The 23,493-nt window shown below is 38.6% G+C and overlaps 1 protein-coding gene across 1 annotated transcript in view; it reads left to right on the top strand.

Moving 5' to 3' along the window:
• Cps1 (carbamoyl-phosphate synthase 1) overlaps positions 1–23,260 on the top strand; it is an 87,681-nt gene extending 64,421 nt beyond the window's left edge. The window contains 8 exon segments of the mRNA XM_032899749.1: positions 8,316–8,457; positions 9,703–9,768; positions 10,208–10,271; positions 11,469–11,650; positions 20,959–21,153; positions 21,584–21,651; positions 23,204–23,219; positions 23,222–23,260. Coding sequence (XP_032755640.1) covers positions 8,316–8,457; positions 9,703–9,768; positions 10,208–10,271; positions 11,469–11,650; positions 20,959–21,153; positions 21,584–21,651; positions 23,204–23,219; positions 23,222–23,260 — 772 coding nt within the window.
• The last annotated feature ends 233 nt before the right edge of the window (positions 23,261–23,493 follow it).

The raw sequence follows: 23,493 nt of genomic DNA, 5'->3' as shown, positions 1-23,493 counted from the left end.
TGGGCTGGTGAATTCATATTTTATTATTTACTACTACAATAATATAGCAATTAAGTACAGAAATATTATGAATTTAATGAAAGTCAAAATTTCTCAGTTGTAGCAAAGAAGGGAGAAGGAAATAAAACACATGATTCTTGGTTGCTTAAAAAAAAACTAACCAAATTACTAACTGTAAGCTGGACAGTCTGAAAAATAAGCTGTGGTGAGAGACACCATAAATCAGCATCGTTAGGGTCCAATCTCTTTCTAATTATCTAGGAAGGCTCTAGATGAGCCGTTTACCAATAAAATAAGATTTATCTAATTGTTTTGTATCATTAAATAGAGATCACATACAAGGACCAGGATACTTTCAGGATGAAGTTTTTATTACCACATTTTTGTGAATAGGCAACATCTGCAAAAATGTACATTTTTGGACATTTCGTTTTGTTTTGTTTTTCGAGACAAGGGTTTCCTCTGTGTAGCCCTGGCTGTTCTGGAACTCAAGATGTAGATCAGGCTAGCCTTGAACTCAGTGATCTGCTTCTCTCTACCTTCTAAGTGCTGAGACGAAAGGCAGGTGCTGCCCCACCTGGCCCCATTTTTGAAGTTTAGATGAGAAATTTTCATGAATATTTTCAATTGTGCTAACAAAGCTGGTTTATTTGGTAAAGAAGGTCGAGGCAAAACCCAGAGATTTTTTTCAGTGGAGACATCTGTATTTCTCTTGAGAGTTAAAGCACATCGGTCTTATGTATGATACAGCTCGGAAATAACATGGTCCTACATGTTGTGGATGGTGAAACTGAGTCACACCAGGGTGCTTGCAATCATTTTGTCATGTGAGTTAGGCAAAGTCAGGGACTGCAATTCAATGCCCCTTCATCTCCAGTCAACAACTCCCTTTCAAAGCTTTATAGAGACACAGCCTTTAAACAGACAGTTGGAGATCAGGTCTCTTCGGCTGTCATGCTGTGAGATGCACATTTTCCTGCATGAATAGTTGACCTCACTTAGAGCAGAAGTATTGTACTGAACATGCCCTTTTCCAGAGCTCTTCTGGGGGAACATCCAGGCAGCCTGACAGGGAAGAAGCCCCAAAGGCCATCTTTAGAAGATGTAAACAGAATTTTTAAATGCACGAAGATCTCAGAGGATATCCTTTAAAACATTTGCTTTATTAATAGTAATTTCTAACATACTTACTAAGATGTATATATTTAAAACAGTGCACAAACCTCCTCTTGCACATTGAGGTGTGGGAAAAACAATAATGGAGAGTGAAAATCAAACTGGCAAAATTATAGAGAATGTTGCCCCCTAGGCTTTCCTTACCTGGTAAGTAATACCCTCGATGTTACTATGGTACATAAAAGTCACAGAGATGGAGTGAGCGGATGACCACGTCTCATGTTGCCACCCCAAACGTCTGGGAGCATTCCCTTCAGAATTTCATTTTCCATTTTCAAAGACTGAAAACTAAGATGTTCACCACTGTCTCGAGGGCTGTATACAAGAATGCAATCTAGGCTGGGAAGAGACACAGGGGGCAGAGGCATGTGAGCATACGGAGACAGGGTCTCTCTATACTGTGGCTGTGACAATTCCGGAAGTCATTGCGTAGACCAGGTTGGCCTCAAGCTCACAGAGATCTGCCTGCTTCTACCTCCCTAGAACTAAAGGCATGTACCACCCCTGGAAATAATTAGTACTTTGGTATTAATATTCAAATTAATTAAAATTATATTATTAAACTTCACAGAGTATGGGTAGCCTTAACAGACTGAAACTAATGTCATAGTGTTTCTGAATAATCAGGGATTCTAAAATTTATTTAAAAATGAATGTGTGGCTGAGGATGGATACTACTGATAATAGGCTTATTAACATGCCCGAGACATTCGATTCAGTTCCTGGCACCACAAAAATAAACAGAAAATTCTAAAAAGGGTGAAAGGTAATCATGTAGAATAAAGAAATAGACTATTTAAAATAGCTACAGTATCAATTTCCCATGAAGTTTTGTAGCTGAGAGTGTAGTTTCTGTCTTTCAAGCTAAAGTACCATTTCACATGATGCTGTCTGTTGGGGACCAGTACTTCAGATACTATGGAATCATGAACGCCAGCTTGACTCAGGTCACATTAAATCACTTTCAAGATGCTATGCTTTCTCATGGACACTGGTGTGGCTCATGTCTGCCCTGTGTATCGTGTGCAAATATGAAGGTCTGACATTCCTCCAAAGACCCCACTGCTACAGAGGAACGTGCCGTGATCCTGTCAGAAATGAAGAGAGGCAGCTTGTGGTCTCTCTTTTGTCTTTTGCTTTTCTGATCACTATTCACGATTTCACAGAGTATCTTCCGTAGTTCTCTTAAGGACACAGGCATGGCCTCTTCCCCCAAAGGGAAAAGAGGAGATGAGAAATAATCTTCCCACCAAAGGTGATAGTATGATTGCAGCATAGAACTAATATTGGAAATGCCAAAAATTATTAGCAATGTTGTGCAAACCCGGGGGAGAAGTGGGCGAGGGTTAGCGGATGAGAACAAGCCACTCATTTCTCTGCTCTTATTAGACCTGGCGCCATTTACTGAGTACCAGGACTAGTGCACCCAGCTTTTGCCTTCTGTTTTTCCTAAGAGAAAGGACAATAATAAGATTGCAGGTCCATCTCATAATTGTAGGCTGGGTAAAGTGCTTATTTCCACATTAGAGTTTGTGCAATATGGAGGGAAATTTGTTTAGTATGGCTTGTGAGTTGCTGGATCAGAGAAAAAGCAGTCAAGTGGACGAGAAGACCCCGTGCGTGTGAGTGCAAAGCCCCCTGGTAATTGTGATGCTGCAGGCGCTCCTCCTGTCCCTTAATAGATTGCCCCAGCTCCTCGAGCCCAGGTGAAAATTTCCTCATTAAGGAGAACTTATTCCATTTCCTTTCATCATTTATTATTGAAGACCAAATGTGAGTGGAGGAAGTCTCCGAGATTACAGGGTAGAATTTTAAACAACAACAAGACCCACACGGGAGTCTGAGGAAGAGAGGAGAGCTTGTATTGTTTATAACCCAGAGAACACACTTCCTGCTGGAGAAGCTGAACCATGATGTCTAGCCAGTAAAAGGCTACAGTGGAGTGTGTAAAACTCCCATGATTTAAGATGTTTTATCTCCTAAAATTTTACTCGTTTATTCTGCGCTGCTGAGTAGAGAGAAGCTGGGGGATTCTGAGAGTGAGTGCTGTGTCCCAGGCATGGGATGTGAAACTGTCGTGTAGATTTTGCTATGACACCATGAAAGTCCAGTCTTTGAAGACTTTTCTTTTGAACTCTGAAAGGAAAAGCAGGTTGGGCAAATAAAAGTTGTATCTACAGCCTATTTTGGAAAAGGTAGCTCTGTAATATAGATTTAATGTACATGTGTTTTAAAAGTATGAAAATAAACCAGATTCCAGCACACGCACAGATATCCAATAGTAGAAGGATCACTTATCGCATGTGTTTTAAACCCTGTGCTTTAGTGTGCCGTGTTCCCTTCAACCGATCACTCTCCTAGCTGGGTAAAATGCTCCCTTGATTTATAATATAACATAAATGGAGCACTCCCCACTGAGGATTCAAAATACAGTTTTGAATACAAATTCAGCGTTTATATTTCTTCTAGCAATTATTGTGCTTTGTGTATGTTCCAAATGAAGATTTTTAGTTTCCTTAGGAAAAATAAAATTGTTACTTTGCCTATTCCTAAAATATAATTCTAACTAGTTTGTAAAAGAAAGAGAGAGAGAAAAGGAAAAAGCAAAAGTGAAAACAAGTTCTTGTGACGATGGCGGAAGTCCTGTCTAGAAAAATGTAGGTGTGGGCAGAAGAGGAGGTGCACCTGAGGCTGTTAAAGGAGGTCTTGGTCATTTAGGATGGTGGTTCTCAGCCTTCCTAACGCTGTGACCCTTTAATAAAGTTCCTCACGTTGTGGTGACCACCAGCCATAAAATTATTTTTGTGGCTACTTCGTAACTGTAGTTTTGCTACTGTTATGAATTGTAATGGAAATATCTGTGTTTTCTGATGGTCTTAGGTGACCCCTGTGAGAGTCTCTTGACCCAAAAAGATTGCAGTCCACAGGTTGAGAACGACCTATTTAGATACGATTACCTGAACTCTGAGGGAGTTTAACCTTATCTGATTCACTGGCCCTAAGCTACTAAATCATGTCTTTAAACCATTTCGTCTCCTTATTGTAATGGGGTACAAAATGAAGGTTTGTATCAAACAGGCTGGAATAAAGTCAGTTTTCTTCCAAGTATGATACATGTCAGCCAGGTTTGTTTTGCACAGAAGTGACAGCAGCGGGAGACAGAGATAGTCTGCGCCCTGCTTTGGGGGTTGGTCTACTGGCAATCGGGCAGCTTCCGGCTTGGGAAGGGATCTAACCTAACTTGGTTTTTGCAGTTGCCACGATGGGTCAGAATCAGCCCCCATTTCTCACTGAAAAATTGCTTTATAATGCTTCATGTCTAAAAGCAGAAATGAATAGCAGACAGGCCTCGAGTGGAATCTCAGAAAAATCTCTTGTGGACTTCACACAAAATCCCAGCTGTCCTCGTATTTGCTTTCATTTACAGCACGAACACTGATTTAATAATCAGTCTGGTTCAGCGAGCTCTAATTTTCAAGATCTGCCAGAAACATCATGTCTACTGTTGATGTTACTGGATAGTCCATGTTAAAATCCATTTGTTTACAGCTCTTCTAAGAATCTGCTTGTTGTCCCTACAATTTGCACTGTGCACCTAGCCTGACGCATTTGGTGCAAAATTCTCACCTTGTATGACACGCGGGAGTGCCTTTGAGAGTAGCTCTGGTATAGTACAGACAGATTAATGGCTGTTTGTCCATCTCTAATACACTAAGGCCATTTTGTAGGTAAACATTTTAAATTTTCTCTCCCGTTGCTCACTCCCGAAATGGGCACAGATTCACCAAGTGTGGAAGCACAAACACACAACAGTGACCTGCTCTGCTGTCCCCGGTCAGGTTCCTGTGCATCTCCTAGCTACAGACTCTCAGTGTATTTCCATATCTGTTGTGGCTGCTCTAGGTTACTTTGCAAGGTTGCCTTTACTTATAGAACAGCCACCAGCACCCTTCACCTTTATGTAGCTGAGCTGTCTTTACATTTATTTTCTCAGCCCCCTGCTGCTGTAGCATTTCTTACATGCAATCACCTTCACTTTATCTCTTTTCTTGGACCACATGTTACACCATGCAGCGTATCCCTATGTGAGTTATTGCAGATCCCCACCATTCCTCTGTGTCAAATAGTCTCTCATGTTTCCTTGGGCGTCGCCTTTCAGTAGAAATTTCTAGGAAGAATATTCTCTATACTGCACTGTTGGATAGAGTGGCTACTGACTTTGTGTGGTTATAAAGAAAATTGAAAGGTGACTGACTATCGATGTAAAATTTGAGTTTCTTAAAAAAAAAAACTTTATATTTAAACAGCCAGATGGCTAGTGGCTTGTATCGTGGACAGCATAGTTCTTGACGTGTAGTAAAGGACTTGACATGTTTCAGTGTGTAACAATAGAAATATCAGTAATTCAATAATTTTCTCAGAAAATGCATTTGCTAGGATGAAATACACATCAAAACCTGCTTATGTTAAAACTCTAAATAGCAATTAAACAACAAATTCAAGTCATTGGGAGGAATGACAGAAGAGGCTTTAGGTCTAATAGGAAAACAAATTGCCTTGGGAAAGTCAAAGCAAAAATAATCTATAGCAAAACTGATACTAAAACCTAGGGAAATAGCACACACACACACACACACACACACACACACACACACACACACACACAGACACATGGTGGGGAGGGGGAGAGAAAGAGGAGAGAGACAGAGACAGAGCAGAGAAATAGAGAAAGAGAGAATGCTCAATTACCTATCCTTACAAAATCTTTGATCTTCAAAATCTCTCTCTCTCTCTCTCTCTCTCTCTCTCTCTCTCTCTCTCACACACACACACACACACACACACACCCACACACACCCACACACACCCACACTCGCCTGTCACTCTCTTTTTAGAACTTAGGACATAAATTAATTGAAAGTTAAAGATTAAAACATGTAAAATACAAATGATTTAATTCAAGTTAAATTCTTTTTTATGTGAAAGAAAATAATTTTATTTCTAATACAGTTATAATTGAGTTCTTCTTGTAGATAGTCTCTAGCATGTTCAGAGGGTGGCCTCCAAAATACAACCAAGCTAACTTATATGATACAAATCGTTTAGACATGGTTAATTTTTGATTTAACCCATTCACCCATGGAAGAGGATGAAATACGTATTGATAAATACCTAATTTCCTTGGAACAGTGTCTGGGCACTGAAGACACAGAAGGGAGATGTGGGTAAAAGCCTCAAAAGCTCCCATGTGTCCTGGGGACATAGAGCATATGTTTCATGTTAAAATGCACAGTACACCCAGGACATACACAAAATGTGCAAAACGCTCAGTGCCTATTTAAATACACTTCATTTGTGGCATGTATTGCAATCGTTTAATAGTAACAACACTTTTTTATTGCACAAAGTTCTAAATGATGTATCTAAAATTTGTTTATATTGTTCCTTTGTCACTTGAAATAATTTACTTTGAAAAATACTTAAAATTTTTATTCTTTGACAATTTCAAATATGTACATAGTATATTTTAATGACTTTTATTATCTCCATTACCCTCTCTTATCCTCTCCCTCTCTTGTTGACATACTTCTTTCTTCACAAAGTTCCTTATGTTTAGTTCTAAAAAAATATTTACTTTGATTCTATGTGTATGAGTATTTTAGCTGCCTGTATATATGGATATCAGGCATGTACCTACTTGGTGCCTGCAGGGAACAGAAGATGGCATTGGATGTCCTATACCAGGAGTTTTGAGTCTCCATTTGTGTGCTGGAACCGAACCCAGGTCCTCTGCAAGGGCAGCAAGAGTTCTTGATGCTTAGCCTCAGAGCCATCTCTCCAGTTCCATGCTGTCTTGCTTTCTTTGTTTCTTTCTTCGCTTCTTTGTTTGTTTATCTCTTTTTTTCGCCCCACACTCTCTCTAAACTCCATGTGCCTTTAATTATGGCTGCTTGCTTGAATTTGAGTTGGGGTTATTTACTGAAACATGGGTAATTTACCAGTAGCTATTCTACCAAATCAAATGACTTATCCTCCTCCTCAACTATATACTATTTGAATTTTGTGAAAACGTTTTATTTACTATGAGTTAGATCTTCTGATATCACAGCTGCATATTTCAGTTTTACTGTATTAAATACTAAACCATAGTAATTTAATTTTATTGTGTCATCTATTGCTGGAAGGAGCCCTCAGGTATCGGGCAATAGATGGTTTATAGTAGCATTTTATTTTTATGCACCTTGGTTCTTTACCAATAATTTTTCTATTGGTTTTGAAATTTAGGTTAAAGAGTGGCTTTAATCACTTTTGTGTCTTTTCTGTTACACTGAAAATTAGACTAATAATTTCATTTATTTAATAAACGCTTGTCTATGGACCAGATAATGTGCCAGGCTTTGGGGACAATCTGATAAACGAGCAGTTTGTGGAGAGAATGTGCAGTCTTGTGTAATGTTGGGAAACTCAGTTCAAATAGGTGCCCATTTCACACATATGAAGACCTAGAGTAAAAGTCCAACATTGAAAAAGAAACCACAAATTTAGGAATCATTATGCCACTAGGCTAATAGAGCCCATGACAGTGACTAAATACACAGAGGGAGAGAATGTGGTCTAATTGGAACAGGTGTCAAAGGCGGAGCATTGACAAAATTTGCTCCAGTTACAGTGGACGTAAAACAGGGTGAGAAGGGTGGAGTGGCCAGTGGGGCGACGCCGGCTTTATACAGTCACTTCTGGCTGTTTGAAAGGAGCTCCCTAGTGATTACCATAGGAAAAATTCATTAGAACCATAGCTATAAGATTTTAAAGAGATGAGGGGGGGAGACTAAGAGAAAGACAGAGACAGAGGAGGAGAGAAACAGAGAAAGAGTGAGACAGAGAGAGAGAGAGGGGAGGGAGAAAGGGAGGGAGAAAGGAAGGGAAGTTTACAGAAATGTCAGCATTGCCAATGCCAGAGGCCTCCCAATGGCTTGAAGAATATATGTTTATGAATTTTTTAAAGACAAGAGACATGATTATGCTTGGAGATAGAATATTAGAGCATATTTAGTACATTTGAAATGGAACAGTTCACTGTTTCCTTTGGTGCTTGTGTTTAGTTTAAGCTTAAATCTTTCTTTTCCATTAAATCCCAGCGAGTCTGTTACAGAAGAAACTCTGAGACAGGCCAAAGAGATTGGGTTCTCAGACAAGCAGATTTCAAAATGTTTAGGACTGACCGAGGCTCAGACAAGAGAGCTGAGATTGAAGAAAAACATCCACCCTTGGGTTAAACAGGTAACACAGCATCTCTTTCTCTCAAGGGCTTCTGTTTTGACAGGTAGGAATCATTAACGAAGAGTGCTTAGAGGACAACTCCTCGGCTAACCTCACGGACGCCCATGACATTGTTAGCTCATGACACTCAGCACAGGGGTGACTCGTGTCGTGCATGAAGGGACAAGGATGAAGGGGCAGTGGGCTGTAAAGAAAACATGATTTCTATGCTACACAGTAACCAAAATTATACCTGCCTTTGACCTATGTCTAAACATATATGTAAGGACAGAAATCTTGGTGTAATAATATATGGGTCAGCACAGGACCTGAGACTGTGGAAAAAAATCATTATCTCTTTGCGCACTAACTTTTTAAAAGGTCAATACTTTATTTTAAGTGCTCCATTATTATGCTTCATTCATATTCATCGTGGTGGGGCTGGACGTAATGATCTCATCTAGCATTCGTGACAATCACACATGAACACTCATAGGTATGCCATTTGGTTGGCTCTTTTTTTTTTTTTTTTCTTTTAATGGAAGGAGTGTTTTGGCTTAAAGTACCACCAGCTGCTTTTTGTCCTTTACAATCATTGACTTTTCGCTGTGGGTTTAAGGCGCACATGTAAGCCCTTAGGTCACAAGCTGGATTCTAAATATTTTCTGCTCAGCGATTATTACCTTTCCTTTTCCTTACCAGCTTTGCACCAGCTTGCCCTGTCAGCCCCAAATTCTTGCTCACTAAGCTGAGCTAGTGACCCTCGAGAGTAGAATTGATTTACTTTTTCCAATTATGTCCAATGAGATCCGGATTCCCCACCGCCTCTTTGGGCTTCCTGGTATCTGTGTTACCCATTAGTACTATCACTAACTTAAATGCTATACATTAATTGGTAAACCATAATCATCCTTCCATGTAGGGCATTTTGGCCTGACTTGGACTTCATACACAGCCGCTTTAGGTGCTTGGTTGAGTAAGTGGTCCTTGTGACTTAGGAACATTTTATGTGGGTGTCACTACTGCAGGGTTCCAAGGAGGCACTTAGCAATGTCTAGTTATGTACTGCTCAAATGGCCACTAGACTATATTGCTATTTCTTTGGTTTTCAGAATTAGTACGTGCCTTGGATATACTTTTAGCATTTCCTGGCTTTATATTTGACAGTACTGGACATTAAAGAAATGTGGGAATAGCACAAAACTCCTAGTCTTTAAGAACTGTAAAGAGTAAAAACCTTATCATGTAACACATTTTCTTTTGCAGATTGATACATTGGCTGCAGAATACCCATCAGTGACAAATTACCTGTATGTTACCTACAATGGCCAGGTAGGAACTACAAAGATTGTCACATGTAGATTGCTCTGGGTTCAGGGGTTGGCCTACCTTAGGGCAGGCTATCAGGGTATACTATCAGGGTGTAGTTTTCACCTCTGATTATATGCTGATATTGCTAATAGAAGTGGCATCCTGTGGGAAAGATGCTGTAAGGAATGACTGCCCTCATTCTTTAGGAATTGCCCTAACAACGGAATCAAGCAAGCAAGAGAATATGAGAATATGCTGTTTTCTCATGACTAAGTTGCAAATATTGAGCTAAGTCAACTTAAAAATAAACAGAGTTTCTGTGAGACTCTAACACCTTATATTTAGGGATTTCCTAAGACTAATAGAGGTGCATGTGAGAAAGACACACTTAGAGATGGGGCAAGTAGTTTAATTAGAAGGAATAATGGCATAATTACAATATTTTTCTTTTCCCTCTTAGGAGCATGACATCAAATTTGATGAACATGGAATAATGGTGCTGGGCTGTGGCCCATACCACATTGGTAATATGATAATATGTTTATATAAGACTTTATTGTTTTCTAGTACCCTTTATAAATATTGATTCCATTTTTCTAAGAGCTCATCAAACAAATGCTTTTTACAATTTAGGAAACTGAGATCTAGAGAAATAATATTTAAACCCATGAAGTGATTTAGTGGCAAAAAGGCGGGATTCAAGCACAAATCTCAACTACAAATTTCACCTCCTTTTGTATCATTATATTACATGATTTTCACTTTTGTTGATGAAGAAAACATAAAGGAATCAGATCAAACTTTCTCCCCAGGCTGATCCAAAGGCATGGATCTAATTATACTTTCAAAGCCTCACCTCCAAAGAGGTTAAGGATTGTGTTTCCAACACACTGATGTGGACTTCACCTGTGCATCACCTCTCTGTATTTGGTTTATGGCTGTACAACCTTTCATGGCCATCTAAGCCCTTCTCTTCAGAAAGTTTCTATTGAACCTTTGATTTTATGTGACTTATTCATTACTGTCATGCTACATTTTGGTTCAGAATAGCAAAGTTGATGATCAAGTATATATGTACTTGACAATGAGGAGCACACTGCTACAAGTGGATAAACATATTTTGTTATGACTTTTTAGAAGATAGTGTCCTAATGCAAAGCATTAGTATGTGTACTTTTGAGTCTATGGCATTCCAGCAGAGAGATATTTTGAGCCATTTAGGTGTTTATTATGCTTAGATTAGCTCATAGAAGTCATTTTTTAAAAACATAAGAATCTTCAGTCAGTGAAAATATGTCAGAGCTGCAAGTTACCTCAGGGACTGCTGGGTTAGCCCTCTAAGAGTGATTACGTGAGACTTAAAGCAAGACCTCGAGTGTTCTAATTGCTGGCCTAGCTGTTTAGTACATTGAAGTCAGAGTGTCCACTCTGATTTCCTTCATTAAATAAAGTTTATCTTTTTATAGTCCCATTGACATCGAGGCTCTGAATTCTTCAAACATTAAGATATGTATTACTTAGCTTAAGTATAATTCAAGCCAACATATTATTATTATTGTCTAACCAGTCCTCACTTTTCTTAATATTCAGAGAATTTGTAAATAGGTTCAAAGTTTTATTTTTAAGAATTTAATTGAAAGCATTGAATTCCTTCACCAGCACTGGCTGGAGAAATATTTCTTCTCCTCTCACTCCTTTTCCTAATATCCTTGTCTCTGCAGGCAGCAGTGTGGAATTTGATTGGTGTGCTGTCTCCAGTATCCGCACACTGCGCCAGCTTGGCAAGAAGACGGTGGTGGTGAATTGTAACCCAGAGACTGTGAGCACTGACTTTGATGAGTGTGACAAACTCTACTTTGAAGAGCTGTCTTTGGAGAGAATCCTAGATATCTACCACCAGGAGGTAAAAAGTGGGAAAAAAAAAACAATCAAAAAGGAGAGATATATTCAGTGCACACCTTGTATGTAATTATATCCATGTGTTCAGATTTATAGTGTAACTCTTCTTAGGATATATTTCCAGTCTTCTCCACTGTCTAATTTCGTACAGAAACTCCACAAAACAATTGCCCTGGCTTTTTAATTCTCATATCTTGGCAGAGAATGGTCATTTCATGAAATATTCCCCATTTTGTTTGTATGCATTCCAACTAGAGTGAAAATTCAGTAACACATACCAGTCACATATTGACTAGCATAAAGGAGTCTCCATACATATCTTTTGAAATGATTTAAGAGGTCGTCTCTTCATGCATGATATGGTTTTATGATGAACGTTTCTCAGAGGAGGTAGGTCAGTTGTTTGCCAATGACCAGTTCATTCCTTACTCAATCAGATGAAACCATTATCATTAGTCTTCAGGTTGAGATTAGTCAATCTATTCCAAATGATTCTGGTTCCTGTGAGGCTTTCTCTTACAGTTAAAATTAACCTATCCTCATGACAATTTTATTGAATATATATTTTTCATGTATTAGGGATTTAAGGTTACTCTAAGTCTTAAAAACAGCTTATTTTTTATTATATTAATAACTGCTGGAAAATTCCATGGTGATATCTAGTAGTTGATCCTTTGATATAATTTTTGTTAATTCCTCACCACAAAATGGCTATATCTATATCTATATCTATATCTATCTCTATATCTATATGAAATACACTGATTCAGAGCCATGGGGTTGAATTCTAGTTTTGGCTGAAAAACTGTCTTGTATGGGTTTCTTGAAATCTCTTTGATCCATCCTTTTGTTAAGGAATAATATAAGGATGCAGGCACTGAAGGTGAGGTGGAATTATGGATGATAATGTACAGAGCTGAAGAAATGTGATGACTTCTTGCTTACAAAGAATAATAGATAAATTTAGATCCTATGTATACTTACAAGTGTCTGCTGAAGTCTGACCTGTTGATCTCAACATGATATAAAGGCATTTCATCATACCATTCGTATAATCCATGAGGTAGAATAGGATTTAGCACTGTCACTGAAAAGAGTTTTCTATGTGGCTCCTTTATATTCTCAGATAGATAGTTGACCATCAAAAGAAGTACATGCTACAACTACTTCTTTAGCACTTTGTAAATACCACATTTAGCAGGAAGGATGTCTTAATTAGGGTTCTATTGCTGTGGTCAAACACTGTAACTAAAAACTGCATGGGGAGTAGAGGGTTTTACTTCATCTTACCCTTCAAGCTAACATTTATCACTAAGCGAAGTCAAAGCAGACCCTCAAGGCAGAAACCTGGCTACAGGTACTGATGCAGAGGCCATGGAGGAGTGCGGCTTACTAGTTTGCTTCTCAGGGCTTCCTCTGCTTGCTTTCTTATAGAACCCAGGACCACCCGCCTGGGGTGGGGGTGGCATCAATGTACGATGGACCCACCACAAAAATTATCAATCAAGGAAATACATAACAGGATTGCCTATGTGCTCATCTGGTGGGGAATTTTTTCAATTGAGGTTTCCTCTTTCAAAATGACTCTAGCCTGTGTCAGGTTGATAAAAAAAAACTGGACATTTTACCTTCAATGCATTACTATTAAAACTGGGATCCATGATGTATCATGAAAAATTAAATAGCTTTTGAAAATATATTAAGAAGCATCATAGGCAATAGTGTCTGTAGTTTCTACACTATTTCCTTGTGTGATGATTTCAGGAATAGTTAGAAACATCTATACTGCTTTTAGATGTTCTTATACATAACTTTAAATCAAACTCTAAATATAATTGAAGGATTTTAAAATGAATATATTGCCCCTTCACTGAAACTTATTGACACCTAAAATAAACAATACCATATCAGAATATATTATTATGTTGGAGAACATATAAGCAACATTTCATCTATGTGTTCTTTGGGCTAACCTATATGGCGTATCATGTAACATACACAACAATGTACATATATGTTCCCTCTCATGATATTGTTGTCTTTCCTTACAGCAGGCTTCATGATACTACTTTATTATATCTGATAATGGGTGTAACCCCAACGCAGGAGACTGCCATCATCCTCCCTTGAGATGTTGAATCCCCTAGCATGTTACATAGTTTTTATTTTCTTTTATTTTTAGAAAATTGAAAACCTGTGTAACAATTTTCAGAAATATATTTAAGTCATTTTGAAAGACAATGTCTCTTTCTGGAATGCATAATTACTCAGGGTAACAGCAAGTATAATAGGTCTCTTAGTCTAGTTACAGACTATGGTTAGACTTATAAAATAAAACATTAAGAAGTGACCTTCCCAGTGAGTGAAGCAGCCATCCACTGAGGACATTTTTGGATGTAGGTAAACTCCTCTTAAGGTAGAGTTGACTTCTATTTCTCACTTGACTTTACTTTTCCTTCCTTCCTTCCTTCCTTCCTTCCTTCCTTCCTTCCTTCCTTCCTTCCTTCCTTCCTTTCCTTCCTTTCTTTCTGTTAGAAACTATTCTAGAAAAGGAACACTCATTCTGCAGACTGACCAAGAGCATCGGTTAGTTACTTTCTCCTGAGCATGTGTCAAGGCTCTGCTGAAGGAGAGATCTGAATTTTGATAATGAAATTGATTGCTTGCTAACAACAGTGTGAGTGCTGAGGATCAAGGAAAGAAGATGCTGGTGTCCACCACTGACACAGCTTTGCTGCTGGTGTCTTGCCTAGGGTACAGCTTTGCTTACGACATTCCCTTTAAGGGGAAAACTGTTCTCAAAGTCATTTGAAATAAATGACTTGGGTGTGTTACATTGTTAGAAATCATAAAGCCCACCATGCTTCTTGTTAATGGATCTATTTGCATGGCACAGATTATTATTTGAAATCTTCATAGGCTACAATGGGTTTAAATTCATACATCTCTTTATTCTATACAAGATTAGTGTTTGAAAAGTTGTACAGATTAAAAACAGTAAGCTTAGTTTATATTATAGTCCCATTTAAGACTCTTTCCTCAATACTTTTATATTTATTCATTTAATAATGTATATGCTTTTTATGGTGGTCATGGTAGCATGTACCTGTGCTCCCAGATATTTAGAGAAACGAAATCGAAAAAACAACTTGAGTTCATGATGTTAAGATCAGCTTGGTCAACATATAAAACTTGGTCTGAGCATACACACACACACACACACACACACACATGCTCATGTATCCCAGTTTCCATCTGAAAAAAACAAGACAATATCTTTAATATCGCTGACTGTTTGAGTCTTCCTTGCAAAACTTTTACACTTTCACAATGCATCCTTTTTCTGGACTACACTTCCTAAAAATGTATTCTGCTTAAATTGTATTAGTTTTCACACTATAGGTCTAGTTGGACAATGGTGTGTCTTTAACATAAAGAGTTAAATGAATGACTTACAAACATTAACTAGTAATGAACAGTGCTCATTAGGGAATAAAAGGCTTTAAATAGAAATAATTTTTAGCATTTGGTTTAGTTGTAATTAAATATAACACCAAGGTTCTGCATAAAGTGTAATATGTTACCTAAAATGAAAAGTACCAAAATATAAAGCATAACCTTTCTCACGGTGTAATTTTGTAAACTGGAGATAACGCATGAAATTGCAGAAATCAAGGCTATCTTTAATTAGGCAAAAGCTGGTACTATTAATAAAATAAGTTACATTTTCTTATGTTGTATTATGCCTCAACTGCAGCGTTTAATCAGTGCTGACCAATGTGATTAAGGGTTAGAAGAAATTAAAACGTTCTCAAATAAATTTGAATCATTTTCCTTTATTTCATTGGGGTTTTAAGATAATTTCTGGTGTGATTGTAGCTTCGATCACGTTTAGAAATAGCCTCATGTTACCTTAACTTAGGGATATCAGGTTTTAAAGTAGGAAATGAAGTGGAAGGTAAAGTTAGAGCTAGAGACGGAGCTCAGGGTAATACGTTCGCTCTTCATGCTTCATGCTCTCAGCTCAGCTTTCAGTACAGTGGAGCCCGGAGAGCCTGTTGAATTGCTTTGAGAATAAATAACATAGAAATATCTGTGGTACAGTCTTAACGTTAGTGTATTATATTTTAGAATATTACTGGTGAGTGATCATAATGAGGATGACTGGCCAGTGGGGAATGCCTGGATTCTCTTTCTGTGGATACACTTCCAATTCTTGTACTAAGAGCCAGGAACAACCCACACCAGTGGTCGTTCTCAACTCTCCTCATTGTGAGACCCTTTAATACAGTTCCCTATGTTGTGGTGACACTCAACCTAAAATCATTTTTGTTGCTACCTCATAATTGTAATTTTGCTACTGGTATGAATTTTAATGTAAATATTTGATGTGTAACCCCTGTGAAAGGGTCACTCAACCACCAAAGGGGGTTGAGCAACATTGATCTGATTGAGGTTAGTATCTTCTGTGAAATGGTTCTATATCATCGTTAACCAGCAAACACACTTTCATGCCGAGGTCCTCTTGGTCCATGAACTAACCCTCCATAAGCTCCACATTTTCACTCCATAGTTCTCCTGTGGACACGAGTCAACTTCCAGTGAGGGATGAGTATTTGGTTTGGAAAGGAAAGGTGTATTTTGCCTACTATCTCCCAAAAGTTTTGCAAATAGTTTTCATATCCTCTAAGGTCAACCATGTTTGAAAACAGCTAGTCGAATTGGTCCAGCATTCAGATATTTTGTATATTACCCAAGCGTAGCTTCACACTCTACAGGGTTGAATTCACGAGTCAGCTCTGAGGTAGCAATAGAAAAGACCTGTGGCCTTCATTGGGCCACAGCTTCTTTAACTACACAACTGAGTTAGTAATAACTGCCCCGCTGAGGATTTTGAAAGGATCAAAGAGACATTTCAGAATGCACAGTTAAGGGCTAAGTAAAGAATAGTAGCTACTATATTTTTCTATATTGTTAATTATTAATTTGTTAATTTCTTGGAAAAAGAGAAATAAGCATAATAGAAAATTTAAAAATATTGGTATATTCATTCAAGCCAGTTTGTTCAACTTCAAGCTCTAATTTAGTCAAAATGGGTCCTGTTTTTAATTTATTTGAAGTCTTTTATATGGAAGCTTTATGTATGTATATGCTTAATGGGAAATTTGGTTTTTAAGCCTCAAAATCTTAATGGTAATTATAATAACCTCAAAATAGTCAGAAACAAGGGTTATGACTGTAAAGAGAATAACTTTTTTTTTTTAACTTGAGTATTTCTTATATACATTTTGATGTTATTCCCTTTCCGGTTTCGGGCAAACATCCCCTAATCCCTCGCCTCCCCTTCTTTATGGGTGTTCCCCTCCCCATCCTCCCCCCATTGCTGCCCTCCCCCAACAATCTAGTTCACTGGGGGTTCAGTCTTAGCAGGACCCAGGGCTTCCCCTTCCACTGGTGCTCTTACTAGGATATTCATTGCTACCTATGAGGTCAGAGTCCAGGGTCAGTCCATGTATAGTCTTTAGGTAGTGGCTTAGTCCCTGGAAGCTCTGGTTGCTTGGCATTGTTGTACATATGGGGTCTCGAGCCCCTTCAAGCTCTTCCAGTTCTTTCTCTGATTCCTTCAACGGGGGTCCTATTCTCAGTTCAGTGGTTTGCTGCTGGCATTCGCCTCTGTATTTGCTGTATTCTGGCTGTGTCTCTCAGGAGCGGTCTACATCCGGCTCCTGTCGGCCTGCACTTTTTTGCTTCATCCATCTTGTCTAATTGGATGGCTGTATATGTATGGGCCACATGTGGGGCAGGCTCTGAATGGGAGTTCCTTCTGTGTCTGTTTAAATCTTTGCCTCTCTATTCCCTGCCAAGGGTATTCTTGTTCCCCTTTTAAAGAAGGAGTGAAGCATTCACATTTTGATCATCCGTCTTGAGTTTCATTTGTTCTAGGCATCTAGGGTAATTCAAGCATTTGGGCTAATAGCCACTTATCAATGAGTGCATACCATGTGTGTTTTTCTGTGATTGGGTTACCTCACTCAGGATGATATTTTCCAGTTCAACCATTTGCCTACGAACTTCATAAAGTCATTGTTTTTGATAGCTGAGTAATATTCCATTGTGTAGATGTACCACATTTTCTGTTTCCATTCCTCTGTTGAAGGGCATCTGGGTTCTTTCCAGCTTCTGGCTATTACAAATAAGGCTGCAATGAACATAGTGGAACACGAGTCTTTTTTACATGTTGGGGAATCTTTTGGGTATATGCCCAAGAGAGGTATAGCTGGATCCTCAGGCAGTTCAATGTCCAATTTTCTGAGGAACCTCCAGACCGATTTCCAGAATGGTTGTACCAGTCTGCAACCCCACCAACAATGGAGGAGTGTTCCTCTTTCTCCGCATCCTCGCCAGCATTTGCTGTCACCTGAGTTTTTGATCTTAGCCATTCTCACTGGTATGAGGTGAAATCTCAGTGTTGTTTTGATTTGCATTTCCCTTATGACTAAAGATGTTGAACATATCTCTAGGTGTTTCTCAGCCATTCAGCACTCGTCAGCTGTGAATTCTTTGTTTAGCTCTGAACCCCATTTTTAATAGGGTTGTTTGTCTCCTGGGGTCTAACTTCTTGGAGTTCTTTGTATATTTTGGATATAAGCCCTCTATCTGTTGTAGGATTGGTAAAGATCTTTTCCCAATCTGTTGGTTGCCATTTTGTCCTAACCACAGTGTCCTTTGCCTTTGCTTTGCAGTTTTATGAGATCCCATTTGTCGATTCTTGATCTTAGAGCATAAGCCATTGGTGTTTTGTTCAGGAAATTTTTTCCAGTGCCCATGTGTTCCAGATGCTTCCCTAGTTTTTCTTCTATTAGTTTGAGTGTGTCTGGTTTGATGTGGAGTCCTTGATCCACTTGGACTTAAGCTTTGTACAGGGTGATAAGCATTGATCGATCTGCATTCTTCTACATGTTGACCTCCAGTTGAACCAGCACCATTTGCTGAAAATGCTATCTTTTTTCCATTTGATGGTTTTGGCTCCTTTGTCAAAAATCAAGTGACCATAGGTGTGTGGGTTCATTTCTGGGTCTTCAATTCTGTTCCATTGGTCTATCTGTCTGTCTCTGTACCAATACCATGCAGTTTTTATCACTATTGCTCTGTAATACTGCTTGATTTCAGGGATAGTGATTCCCCCTGAAGTCCTTTTATTGTTGAGGATAGTTTTAGCTATCCTGGGTTGTTTGTTATTTCAGATGAATTTACAAATTGTTCTGTCTAACTCTTTGAAGAATTGGATTGGTATTTTGATGGAATTGCATTGAATCTGTAGATCGCTTTTTGGTAAAATGGCCATTTTACTATATAATCCTGCCAATCCATGAGCATGGGAGATCTTTCCATCTTCTGAGGTCTTCTTCAATTTCTTTCTTCAGAGTCTTGAAGAATAACTTTTTAAAGACTTTGCAAAGATGTATGTTGAATGCATTTTTAGACGGTGAGAAAGATGGTTCGTTATTATATTCAATACCATTTACAATGCCTTTAAGAATTCACTTGCTGTATGTTTATTTAGGCAATATTGTAATTATTGTCACTGAAGAGATGTTAGAATCATTCCTTATAAGAGTAATCCAAAAGCAATTTAAAATCACGATAAAATTATTTGGCATGGATCAATAACTTCAACAATTCCATCAATTTTCATTAATAGGTCATTAGGACAAATACTTATTGGCTGTCTTATTTTTGATATTAATATCTTACTATTTATAAATGCAATGTATATAAGATATTGAGGCTCCACAATCTTTTTTTTTTTTTTTTTTTTTTCGGGGCTGGGGACCGAACCCAGGGCCTTACGCATACTAGGCAAGCGCTCTACCACTGAGCTAAATCCCCAACCCCGAGGCTCCACAATCTTATTTAATCCATGTATCAGCTGTGTGAATCAGAATGATGCTTCTGTACAATGTCATAGACAAATGATGGCACTTCAGGGTGAATGGTCAATAAATAGTATGAGATGATAGGGAAAGGGATTGCTAACTGTGTCTAGTTCCCTGTTATCTCACCTCATCTCTTCCTCACTGGTCCAGCAACAGCACTGGGAAGCCTTAATAACAAATACATACATACATATATACATACATACATACATACATACATACAACATACATATATATACATACATACACACATATATTGCACATATATAAATAAAGGAACATATATATATGCTTATAAGGAATAGATACATATATTCGTGTATATATGCATATGTAAAGCAGGGGGAAGGAAATAGGATATAAATGTTTTGTTGAGTACAGGGAACTGATGCCAAGGTGACAGCCAAGGAAGACAGTTGATATTTAGGATGTCAGGGTAGGGGTAGATGGACTTGAACTTAGAGTTGGTCAGAGACTAAGTAAATGAGGGTATAGAAGGAGAAGAGCAGTAGCCCGAGGTGTGTGGGTGCCGTAAAGAACTGGTTAGTGATGACACACATAGGTTGTAGATGATGAATAGTCTCACTGATAGCCAGTGAGCTTCTGTGGGCTGTAAGGAGCAATGATGGGTAAGATAGGAAAGACTGAAATGGCAGGGGTGGCAGGGAAGTGAACTTTTTCTCTAGGCTCTGGGTACTTTGGGAGAACTCGGGTAAAAGGAACAACTTGGAAATAGGCACTCATTTTGAGAATGACAAGAGTGTCCCAGGAAGCCATGGGACATAGTAGATTATAGTGACAAGCAAATGGTACACTTCATCCATTTTATTTTTTAAAGTCCATGTAAATGTTTTAAGGGGTATTCTTAAGCTGTTCTGTGGAGTTTTTACATGGATTTTATGCTGCAAAGTCAAAAGAAATTTTTTATTGGTTATTTTATTGGTTTACGTTTCAAATGTTGTCCCCTTCCTACTTTTTCCCCTGCAAGCTGCCTATCCTATCTCCTCTCCCCCTTGTCTCTATGAGGGTGCTCCCCCATCTACCCTCCCACTCCCATCTCACTGCCCTAGCATCCCTCTATGCTGGGGCATACAGCCTCCACAGGACCAAGGGCCTCCCCTCTCACTGATGACAGATAAGGCATCATACGTAGCTGGAGCCATGGTTCCATCCATCTATACTCTTTGGTTGGTGGTTTAGTCCCTGGGAAGCCCGAAGGCTTAAAATCCAATACTCTTCTGCTTTGCTAAACAGTATGAAAACCTCACCATCCTGATAAATATTTCAGTGAGGAAATGCTGTCAGTATTATTAGCCCAGCCATCCATTCCTGTTCAGGTTACTCGAGTGGCTGATATGTGGCTCGTTTCTTCTAGGCATGTAATGGCTGCATCATATCAGTCGGGGGCCAGATTCCAAACAACTTGGCGGTTCCGCTATACAAGAACGGTGTCAAGATCATGGGTACCAGCCCTCTGCAGATCGATAGGGCTGAGGATCGCTCCATCTTCTCGGCTGTCTTAGATGAGCTGAAGGTGGCCCAGGCTCCTTGGAAAGCTGTTAACACTTTGGTAAGGAGAGCAACACGTGTTTCATTTTACTGTTCTCTTTTGGAGCGTCCTAGCCTGAATGTTAACTACTAGGGAAGCTAACTAGAGGGCAGGTGGAAGGCGCAACACGCTTAGTAGATTTACTGTAAAGTAGCTGTGTTTGATGATTGCACTTAAATGCCGATTATAAAGAGACAGCAGCATTCTCATTAGGATTCAGACAATGAAAAGAAGTTCAAACTATTTTTGAACTAGATTTGATATGTAGAATGAGAAACTAGGAGTTTTATGTATCTCGGTGTCCAATTTACATTTTAATGGAGTCTTTTGAGAGGAGGAATAAAAAGAGTTAGGTTATCCCTTGATCTAATGACACCAGTCTGCATTTTTATTGCATATTCTAAACTATTCACACCCTTTGTGTTGTTCTTTTTTCCCCCCTCTTAATTAGAATGAAGCGCTGGAATTTGCAAACTCTGTGGGCTATCCCTGCTTACTGAGACCTTCCTATGTTTTGAGGTAATATATTGTTTTCCGGAACAATGTTTCAAAAACTGGGAGAGACAGAAACACGTGTGGCATGCTAAGAACACAAGGCTTTGGTGGGCAGGAATTTGTTAATCCAGACACAATTTCTGGAGCAACACAGAAAGCTTGAGTAAAAATGTTCACTCTTCCAGCCTAATTTTACTTCGGGGAGTGGTAGCATCATCATCTAGAAGTATCACAGCTAAAGGCATTTCCTGACCAAACTAAAGAGGATGCTTTTATATAGACAACATTAAAACACAACGTGGGACATCTTTTGGCATTATCTTTTTTTTTTTTTTTTTTAGTCAGAAACAACAGCTTCTTCTTTTTGACTCTTATCAGTACCTTGTGATATTGTCTTTGTTTTGAATTTCGGGGCTTTTGAGATCAGATTTTGTAATTGATGAAGTAGGATGGCGAGGAGCATGGGCACCGGGGAGCTTTTATAGTAAACGTTGAAACTAAGTTCTATCATCAAAGGAGAAGTTGTGAATTATAGTCCCTTCAGATGTTACCACATGTAAGAAACCACTTCACTGAACAAGGGATAATAGGGGAAACACAATTTGCTGTGCACAATTTGGAAGTGTGAATGGGATTTGAGATGGGATCCTTTAAAATAATGAAAAATTTCAAAAGAAGGGGAAGCGCGCTCTTTCATTGAAATGACATTTGTATAAAAACAGTCTGATAATGCCACTGAAGGGTCAATGTAAATCAATTTAGGTAATGGGCATGTGTTTAAAAAGTTGGAAAAAAAGTCTTTGAATAATGTGGTTCTATTCATACCCTGAATCCTCTGGGGTCATTGCTTCAACCAGTGTCTGCAAGCCAATAAACAATGGTGTTGTGCAGGAGAACTTTATAGTAATTAGAAAACATAAATAAAATGTTACTTTTTAAAAGAGGAGGGAAGTAATTTTTTTTTTTTTTTTGCTTATTTGAGAGCTCCTCATTTCCAACATTCCCAATGCATTTCCAAAGTGTCAAATTTCAGAGTAAATTTACTTAAGAGCATTTTTTCCTTAGGAATTTGGAAGGAAGGATACAGTTGAATACATATCAGTCACATATTGGCACATCCTATTGGCACAGGTTCCTGAAGAGTAGGTTCTATTGTTATAGAGACCAGGGAAATGGTGACCTGTTTTGCATAGTGCCAGTGAGTTAAGATTAGCTATTGTTAATGAATAGTGAAGAAACAGGGTGAGAGAAATTATGGTCTGGACTGAATCCTGTTAACCATTAAGATTTACCTAGGACCCAGAAAATGTTGATGTTGTGAAGCAGACAGCATAATCACGGGCTATAGCAATTGCTGGGAGCAGTAGGGATTTTGGGGGTCCCACCCTTAAGTTTTTAGACCTTTTGCTTTGATTTACTGACCTTGTGATTATATGGAATTAAAACGCAGCTTAGACAAAAAGACACCTTTCTTCTGTATTGGAACTAGAGATTGCCTGACATTGTTCAATCAAACGTCATATATCTTACTTCTGAATTGATAAAAAAAACACTCACCTTTTCCTTCCCCTTTCAGTGGGTCTGCCATGAACGTGGAAGGTTCTCTGAGGATGAGATGAAAAAGGTTCCTTAGGGAGGCCACTTTCCGGAGTCTCTCAGGTAGTGTCCCATTTTTTTGCAATGACTTGGGCATCTTGTTTTGTATCCTGCTATCTTGTTTTTTCTATGCAGGTTTTGTTTTTCATGAAGTTGTTGGGGTGAAAGGTCCCCTTTTCTGTGTACTAGTTTTTACATGTGACAATGAAAACCTAAAAGGGAAAAAAAAAAGATCTTTAAGTGATGACTGGATTCTTAGTGTTGGTGGAA

Source organism: Rattus rattus, chromosome 4, assembly GCF_011064425.1.
Source record: "Rattus rattus isolate New Zealand chromosome 4, Rrattus_CSIRO_v1, whole genome shotgun sequence".
Taxonomy (NCBI): Eukaryota; Metazoa; Chordata; class Mammalia; order Rodentia; family Muridae; genus Rattus; species Rattus rattus.
This window is presented reverse-complemented; position numbering and strand designations above follow the sequence as displayed.